This window comes from Grammomys surdaster, unplaced genomic scaffold (assembly GCF_004785775.1).
Source record: "Grammomys surdaster isolate TR1022 unplaced genomic scaffold, NIH_TR_1.0 167, whole genome shotgun sequence".
NCBI lineage: Eukaryota > Metazoa > Chordata > Mammalia > Rodentia > Muridae > Grammomys > Grammomys surdaster.
This window is the reverse complement of record NW_021604615.1, coordinates 10,743,056-10,752,994: the sequence shown is the minus strand read 5'-3', so window position 1 is coordinate 10,752,994 and position 9,939 is coordinate 10,743,056. Positions and strand designations below refer to the sequence as shown.

At 42.2% G+C, this 9,939-nt stretch overlaps 1 protein-coding gene across 1 annotated transcript in view; it reads left to right on the top strand.

Annotated features, from left to right (window-relative positions):
• Positions 1-9,939, top strand: part of Csmd1 (CUB and Sushi multiple domains 1) — a 1,525,237-nt gene that overhangs the window by 1,168,330 nt on the left and 346,968 nt on the right. The window contains exon 12 of the mRNA XM_028766288.1: positions 4,385-4,497. Within this exon, the coding sequence (XP_028622121.1) occupies positions 4,385-4,497 (113 nt within the window). The remainder of the gene's footprint in view (positions 1-4,384; positions 4,498-9,939) is intronic.

Here is a 9,939-nt window from a genome sequence, read left to right as displayed (position 1 = left end):
AAAGTCAACATTTTCTTTTGTTATAAACTTTTAAATACTTTAAACTTGGAAACGTTGACAACTCTATAGTTTTGAAATTTTCAACAAGTTTTAAAAGTTAATTAACATTCAACTAATTAGTTTAAAAAGAATTAATTGTGACAAAGTATGATTACAACCCTTCTTGTATGAATGCCAATCAAATAATTTAGAGACTTAAAATAAAGTCTAAAATGGGACTGGCTACAGGAACAGGATTTGACATTTGATTGAGCGAACCTCGTGAGCAAGTACTGCCTTTATGCTGGCCTAGTCAATTTTGAGTGAATTCAGAGAGCAAGACAGGATTAAAATAAAGCACAGTGAGTAAATAAAAGAAGTTCAAACCTGCACCTCAGGGTGTGCCTGGGGTAGGGAGTTACCTTGGAAGTGTTCCTCTTTGCAATAGGTGAGCATTTTCTACACGATAATTATGTTTTTAACAACGTATATTCCTGGGAAGGAAGTAGCCAGAGAAGGGTTCAAGTCTGGAGAGACCCCAGTGGGCTGCTAAGAGGTGGCCTATGTTCAAGCCAAGCCATAGCCATGGAGGGGAGGTAGTGTGTGGGAGGCAGAGGGTCAACACTGTCAGAAGTCCACCATGGCCTTGCCCTCCTCAACTAGAAGCCTCCTGCTAGCAAGGGAAATTCAGAAAACTGGCAAAACACAAGACACCCAGCAGCAATTGTCTCTAGGAGGTTGGGGAGTCAATTCAATGGGCACCCAGCAGCAATTGTCTCTAGGAAGTTGGGGAGTCAGTTCAATGGAGAGCGAAGTGAACAGTTTTGTGTGTGCTCAGAGCTCAGGTCTCCCTTGTAAAATAGCAAGCTGGGTACAAGGTAGAGCAATTGCTTCACTGCCTCCAAAACATCACTGTTAACTCTCACTGAGAACATAAACAAAGCCTGGGCAGAAAGCACAAAAGGCCAAGATCTCCTGAGGCATGGGAGAGAGTCACTGTTGTGTTGATAAAATCATCGGGACATGAGACATCTTATATCATATAATACCCATATGGAAACTCAGATTTCCCATGGAAGAGACATAGTAACTGAAGGCAGGTTAACATATAGTGATCTCAAAGGTAAAGAGGTTTGATGTCAGCAAAGAACTGCTATGGACACAGACCAGAAAATCAGGCTCTCCATGCACTGAAGAGTGATTTGAGTGCCAGCTCTGATCAACCATGTGTGGTCACTGTGTGAACTCTGGCTGTTCGTGCAAGCTTCAGGATACAACAGCAACACACTATCTTTCTTCTTTCTGCTCATACACAAAGCAATGCCTTTAAAATTAGATACGATCTTCCTGCCACAGAATCATAATCTTGGGAATGACCACACAAGGAATGAGAGCAGGAAGAAAATGAAAATAAACTAAGCGAGTGGAAGATGAGTATCTAAAGCCACCAGTCCCCCAAACACAACAGCCTTGACTCTGGTTGAGAATAGCTGTAGATATACGATGATTTGTCCAAAGACCCCATGAAGCACAACAGGAAACTTGAGGCAGGTGTGAGTTTTCAAGGACCAACAGGACAGGAAGTGTATGAGAAGTATCCTTCTCCTCTAGGGACAATTTCTAATTTGGTCAAACAGAAATCCGTTGCTCAGTAAAAATCTTTAGGGAGACAGAGAGAGAGAGAGAGAGAGAGAGAGAGAGAGAGAGAGAGAATATCAATAAGTATGCACAGGACCTGAAGAACTTTCCTGAAACAGGTGTATAGGAAACAGACAAAGCCTTGTGCACTATTAGTGATCAGCCACAGGTAAATGCAAAGCCCTCGAGAGATCACTGTATGAATTGCAGAGGATCTGAAATACATACTGGCCACACAAAATCCCCATTGGTGAAACCTAGAACCTGAGTCCTCAGACACTGCTGGTGGGAAGACAAAGAGAATGCTCACTCTGTAATCTTGAAGACAGAAATTGCAATTACAGACACAGAAATCAGAAAATACAAATTGCATCCTTGGAAATTCACATGAAGATCACATGAAGACTAGTTACACTGTGAGAAAACCTGCACATCAGAGTTACCTCAGCTTTATGGGTCTGCTGTCAAGCAGCTGAGCATGTCAGCAGGACATAATGTACCCACACCATGGAGTCTCCCTCAGCAATGAGAAGGGAGAGACTGTTGGTATATAAATCATGTGATCAATCTCTGGGGAATTGAGCCAAGTGTAGAAAGCCAATTCAAAAACAGACAAACTGTGGTCTCTCCTTTATGTAATAGCATAATGACTGAATTTAGACCTAGAGACAGACTTGTGCTTTCCAGTGAGGAGCAGCAATACAGTGTGATGAAACTTTGTGAGGCTCTGAAGACGAACTGTGGGGAATCTCACTGTGTTTACTACAGCCTGGGTTCCGAAGGCTATGTGTGAATAGTAGACAGTTAAACACATAGAGAGAGGGGAGGAGAGAAGGGGAAAGAAGAAGGTATGGAGTGAGGAAGGGAGGGAGGGAGGGAGGGGGGGAGGGAGGGAGGGAGGGAGGGAGGGATAGAGACAGAGCACTTTCATAAGAGGTAGGTCATCCATCCAGGCTGAGATGGTACATTATAGATCTGTAAAATATGAGCATTGGGAGAGATGGAAAAGAATGCATGTGGGCTCTTTATGTTATTTCTGACACCTTTATTAATATATTACTTAGGAAAAAAATTAAAAACACTAGCATTAATCACCTTTTCCTTGTATATATATACAAATGAATTCTAAGTAGAATTACAGCGAGGAAGCTCATGAGTATCTTTCCCTCAGGTCTGTTAAGCAAAGTATTTTACAAAATCTTATTTCACTTACAGGAGGCTTAGAAAGGCAGATGCAGCTGTAGATGTGTTAGCAAAGCAAGAGGGAGAACCAGGAGCAGATAGGGGCCCAGGAGGCAGACTCCCTTGGGGAACTTGTAGGCTGGCTCTCTTTCTAAGGAGTCTTAGAGCTGGGATCTGTAATCCATGCACTGTTTGGCTGATTACAGTTCAACAAAATGCATGCACAGGAAAGCAAACAAATCTCTCTTGCAATCAAACAAGCAAACACAAAAGAACAATCTTCTAACAAAGACAAATCTTCAGGCATACGTGTGCAGCAAGCATACATCGCTCACCCGAACACGCTCTTTTTTTCCAACCTGAGTGTAACACAGCCAGAGCTACTCGGCATGTAATGACCGCCGTTCATCTTCCTTTGAAGACGCAGGTTTTCGAGGCCGTCTGCCGTGAGAATGTTGGGTTGATAGACGGATGCTGTGATTGATGGTGCAAACCATGTGTTCACATTCCTGAAACCACTTTGCCGAAAGCAAAGCTTCCCATTTGATTAGGGACATTTGTTTTGGTTGAATTGATTTTCTTCCTGCACTTTTCCTGTTTCTACATGCTATTCTGTCGGCATGTTGAGTTCAGTCAATGGCTTTGGTGTTTCTTTTCACCGGCTGACAGCGCAGGGGATGTGACCAGTTTGTCAATGCATCCTGAACGCTTAGAGGAAACTGCTTTGAAGTTTGACCTGGATGTTCAGTAAATTCTGTCGTGTCTATTTCAACCACACACACTGTTCTTTTCAATATCATTATAATGCGTGATTACCCTTTAATACATCTTTAAAGAGACTTTGTATGGAAGGTACGTAATTCTAGACTAGATGACTAAATGGAATAATGAATGTAAAGCATTTTCTCACCTTAGAGATGTTTGCCTTTGATGGTATCACACAATAAACTAGTGAGCCAAAGGGTTCATCTTCTGATACATAGCACAGCTGGCTCTCTCTGTTTCTTCAAGTTTGGATGGATTAATACCTATGCATCTTGTACTTAGGGAGCCTCTCATTTCCAGCAAATGGGATGGATATTTTTTAAAAAGAACTTTATTTTATGTGTATACCATACATGTGTCTTGCCACTGGAGGCCAGAACAAGCCATCAGATCCTGTGGAATTGGAGTAACAGATGGTCGTGAAACACCATTTGGGTACTGGAAATTGAACATGGGTCCTATGAAAGAACAATAACCGCTCTTTTACTCACCAAGCAATAGCTCTAATCCTTTCAGGCTATTTTTTAATGAAGAAAACATATTTTACAGTGATTTAATATCTACTAAAATGCCAGTGATGATAGTATTTTAACACTCATAAATGACAAACTGTTTAAGTGCGTGGTGTATGTGTGTGTGTGTGTGTGTGTGCATATGTGTGTGTGTGTGTGTCTGTGTATGTGTGTGTCTGTGTGTGTCTGTGTGTCTGTGTGTGTGTGTGTATGTGGTTTGATTGTTCAAGCAGTAAGGCTCTGCTCTGAGGAAAAGTTGATGTATTTGTAGCCCTTTGTAAAAGTCTGACCTTTTCCCTTCTGCGCAGGCTCACAGGCTCCAGTGTTCCTGATCTCATCGTGAGCATGAGCAATCAGATGTGGCTCCACCTGCAGTCAGATGACAGTATTGGCTCACCAGGGTTTAAAGCTGTGTACCAAGGTAGGCCTGAATCACCTTAGTAATGATTCACTGGAAGATTTTAAAGTAGACAGAGACTGTTCTATACATGGCAGAGATCAATGAAACAAGCAGGTCGGAACACCCTTCAAGATGAGATTAGTGCTCTGTAACTGCTTCAGAGTTCTACCTGAATGGCCTATCTCTGGGACATGGCATGCCATTATGTCAAAACAGCAGGAAATACAAACTTCAGCGAAGGAATATGGGAGGCCTGGTGATCTCTTGGCAACATCACAGTGATCATTATTTCTGAAACCTTTCCTTACTCTTTCTGATATTTCAAAGTTGAAAGTAAAATGGTTGCTGTATTTGTTTTGCCATTATTTACTTCTTTTAGGACATGTTGAGCCAACACATGTGTTTAAGATGAAATGGCTGTGATTTTCATTGATAATGAAAGGTGCTAGTGCTCTGGTGTTCTAGACAACTCGCAGTGTTGCTAATGGCTCCTGAACCCTACCCACATGTGGCTGTCTCCTGGCAGAGGGGTGGCTGACCCTGTAGCTTCTGACCATTTGACTCTTAACCTGTAGGCACTCATCATCCTGCTCCTGTTGCAGATTCTCCACTTGCCTGTTTAAGACATCTGGCACCATAGAAGTGTGGATGCTTGCAGTGTCCTCTTATTTTCAAACACATGTTTTAAGACCAGTTCCAAGTTCGAAACATGTATGGAGAAGTTGCATAGATGAAGATACAGAAGCATATAATACAAAAAGATCCCAGGCAAGAAGCACAACCCCAAGATACATATTACAAGTTCACGTTAGTAAACATGTATTGAAAAAATCTCCATTCTTTCCAAGTGAGTGGAGGTAGTCAGAAGGTGAACATGTCCTGTGAGAGGAATGTCCTGATGTGGCATCCTTAGCTATAAAGTATGAAATATAGTTTCCTGGCAGGAATCATGGGACAAGCTGAGGATGTAATGACTCTTTTTCATTAAAAAAAAAAAAACAACCCTACAATTCCCATCCCATTCATAGGGTATCCCTTAGTTTCAGAGAAAATTGCAGACTGCTTCCCTTTCAATTTCTGCATATGACCTTAAAGGATCACCTACACCAGTGTATACTTACTCGAGAATGCACAGCTGAGGTATAATATGCAGCCTTGGATGGAGCCTACAACCATCAGGGAGATACCAGATGTTTCTCACCAGGAATGGCTGCAGAAGACTTGCCCCTTAAGTTTGAAGACAGGTTCACGAGGCTGACCTCAAAAAGCAGAGGGGAACCTAGAGGGTCCACCTCTGACTGTTAGGATCCCAGTATCCGCAAATTAACTTGGAATATCCTTATGTTCAGCAATGTTACTTGTCATCACCTTTAGCTCCCACCACCCACCACCTGTTAACAAGATCAAGAGTCTGTTGATACCTACCACTTGAGATGCCATGGCAACAAGAGAGACAGTCTTCAAGAACTCAACTCTTCATTACAATGTGTTATCCTTTGATAAATAAAGGACTCCAAAAGTTTAAAAAACTATATGGTTTTGATAATGTAAAAGCTTGAGCAAATATAGAAAAGATTTGGTTTTTTTGGTTTTTTTTTTAGAGAAACGGACTTTTTTATAGTACATTTATTTATTTGGTCTCTCTCTATGGTGTGTGTGTGTATGTGTGTGCATGTGTGTGTGTGTGTGTGTGTGTGTGTGTGTGTGTGTGTGTGCGCATGTGCACATGCTTGAGTATACTCACATGCCACAGGACATGTGTGAAGGTCAGAAGATGTCTTGAACGTGTTGCCCTCATCCAGCCATGTAGGTTCTAGGGATGGTACTCAGTCTTGGTTACAGTCACCTCCACCCTCTGAGCTATCTCACAGGCCCACGAAACAAGTATTCTAGGATGTTATGCTAAGCTGACAACTGAAGATACTATACAAGGCACTCACTTTGTCGCTCAGTCGCTTATGAGTTATCAGAAATCACACACCACTGATATTCAGGTAGGAGTCAATTTTCCAGGTGTTGATTCTGTATGGCTTTAGCTGACTCAGAGAGAAGGGCACAGGCTCTAAGCTATGTCCTGCTGAGCACTAGTTCTGCCCCTTAGCAGTGTGACTTAGAGGAAGTTATTTCAGCTCCCGTACAGCCCTTTCAATAACAAGGTGGAGAGATCCTAGCAGCAACATCTGCTTGATAGGTTTGCTTTAAAACTCAAGTGACCTTAAGAGCTCAACAAAGTAAACACTGGTGTTACTTACATCCCTATTTTTAATTTGGGGCACATCTCCTGCACCTTCTTCTTTTCATCTTATTATAAAACATGGAACCCCATCAGATGGAGTTGAGAAAATCCCCCTCCCACATCCTCACCTTCCTGATTGACCAGAGAATGCCATCAGAGGCATATACTATTTGGATTTCCTTGTGGATCTTTCCATAATCTTCATTAAGCATGACATAGCATATACAGGACACTCTACTCCCATCATCCACCTTAAAAATTGCCTTGAACAAGCGACAGAGATACCCTAAGACAGTTGGAGTGACTTTAGACAGAACCATCATAGAGGATTCCCCACAGTTTCTGTGCTGACCCTTCCACTGTATACCACTCATTCACTGAGAATATACTAAGATTTTTGAGGGACTTGTGTGAATTTTTCCCTGGGACAACACTAACAAATATCTGTTCACCCCAAATAGGACATTCAAGGCAGAATTTTCACCCAGGGATGGCCTAATGACCCAGCAAGTTTATTAGGGTTACTTGTGAGAGTACAGGTGAGGGGTTTCTTACAGAGACAGAAGTGACTTAAAGGAGGCTGCATGTCTGAAATCTCACAGCAGCATGGGTGATAACTCATGAGAACCAAATCTCTGGGGCTTCCTGAGTAACTGCATGCAGTGCTGTTGAAACGTCTCCTCTCTGTGTAACTATTACTCTTTATGCAATCTTGGATAGGGGGCTTGTGAATATCCTAAGCTTCTGAAGCTTCCCCAGAGGAGGACATGGACTCAAACCCTTCTCTAGTGGTCCGCTGGTAACCCAGGCTCACAGACTGAGGGTATACAAGTTTCCTCTATGTGTTCCCCTTCCTGCTCCTGCAAAGACTTCTCTTTTCTGTCTCATGTTCCCCAAACTGTTTTAAGTAATTAAGTATTAGAAAAAGATAGTCTCTAAGAAAGAAGACTAAGAAGCTGTAGAGAGCTAGCATCATCCTGGAACACCAGTGCTTCAGAGGAGGACAGGCAGGGACTAAGGGCAAGGGCATTGAGTAGTCTACTGCTGAAGGCATTTTGTGGCAAGACACACAGAGAAATTATAAATAAGTTGTCTACCTAGACCTCTGTCATTATGCATATGCGTGGATATCCAGGATATGCATGGATGGGTACCAACTTCCACATTTTCATCTATCCATCTATATGACTATCTTTCTACTAGCTATCATCCATCTGTCTGCCGAGGTACAGATCAGCATACAGGTACTGGGGAAGGCAGCGAGGGTTTCATGGGGCAGAAGAGGGTGCAAAACCTGATGGCTTCTGGCAATTAACCCCTGCTGATAGCAGCAAGGGAATCCAGAAAACTTAGTTACTTGGTTTCTTTTCTCTTTGACTCAGGGCTAGGTGAGAGGCTCATTAACAGATCATGAGCCAGAGAGAAAAGAAAAGAAAAGAAAAGAAAAGAAAAGAAAAGAAAAGAAAAGAAAAGAAAAGAAAAGAGAACGGAAGGGAAGGGAAGGGAAGGGAAGGAAAGAAAAGAAAATCAGGCACACACACACAGGGACACTAGATGAAGTAGAAAAGGGTTAGTATTAATAGTAGTATCTATCTATCTATCTGTCTTTCTATCCTTTCATCTATCTACTATCATATCTACCTATCAACAATATCTATGTATCTACCAGCATCTATCTAAACTACTAGTCATATTTCTACCATCTATCATCTGTTTATATATCTACTATCTATCTATCTATCTATCTATCAATCTGTCTATCTATCTATCTATCTATAATCAATCGATCATCAGCTATCTATGTGTGCAAATGCTGATACTTCACCATTAGAAAGTAGCAACACTTATATGAAACTTTTAAAAGTAAGATGCAATTCTTCCGGTAATTTGGTTATATACAAAATCATTTAAAAGATGAATAATCTCAGGATTCTTGTTAAATTATTACAGGGATATAACGGATTGTGCATGGTACACATTTAAAATAAAATATGCATTGTATTACAGCAGATACTGCTAACCAGCAGAACAAGAAAGACAAAGACCTACCTTACACTCAAACTCCATTGGGACCACTGTGGTGGCAGCCTCTGTGGCTGTATGTCACACACAGTCTTGAGTTTGTGGGTTGAGTTCCTCCCCTTTGCTGCTTTGAGTATAATACTGTGAGTCACCTCTAGGTCTCCTTTTTGTCATGAAAGTAACATCCAGTTACAGTTTATCACACGGGTGAAAGGCTAGCTGCATTTTCACAAATCATCTTGCCTGTCATTCTCCATGGCTATTTGTATTTTGGTATGGGGTAAATTAGAGGAAAATCTCCTCAGGCAGGGCTTCTGTGAGATCAACAGCAAGACCTCTTTCTAATGCCACTGAAGAGCATCAGGGAAAAATTCCCAGTTCAACATCTCCATTTCAATCAACACCCGACTGCCATTGCTGAGGCCCTGGAGCCATGAGACTCTGCCTAGTGGGAGGGTGGAAAGTCAGGCCCAATATGACATGGAGACAAGTGACAAGCGAGCCACTCCTCAGTGAGAACATCAACACTGGCTTGACAAAGGAGTTTCCCATAGGATTAAAGGTGTGTGTGGCCTCAGATCCTCTGTCTGAGCTGATGGTTTTACATTACTTGGTTGACATAGGTGCCTCATCTTCTGTGAGAGCAGGTGGAATTAGAGGGAGGGAGTGGCTACTGGATAGAAAGAGACTTTCAGGTCACTTAGATAATGGTCCTACTCTGTTGTCATGAAGCTCGACTGCTTCCTAAAGCCAGGCATGTGTCCCACCAGAATGACAGGCTGACTCCTGAGATCAGGAAGAAGCCTGGGGAGCGATGGCATGTCTCCCCTTGTTTACATTGTGATGACTCACAGTACAACATTGCAAAGCTGAAGGATACAAGGTAGACTTTTGAAAACAAACAGAAGTTTCTTTAGATCTATCACAGGATTGTTCACAGCTCCTTTTGTAGACTCAGAAGCTTCACTGGAGACTGTACAGAAAAATAGATCAGGGAGTTTAGAACATGGGGCTATTCGTAAGCGTGTGCTGGGGCTGGAGAGATGGTCCATTGAGTAGATCACCAAGATTAATGACCCACAGAGTGGAAAAGAGAAGCAACTCCTGAAAGTCATCTTCAGACCTCTACACGACACAATGCCAGGTGCATGCCCACATACACAGACTCATGAAGAGGCAGCGAGGAGGGAGAGAAAGAAAGGGAG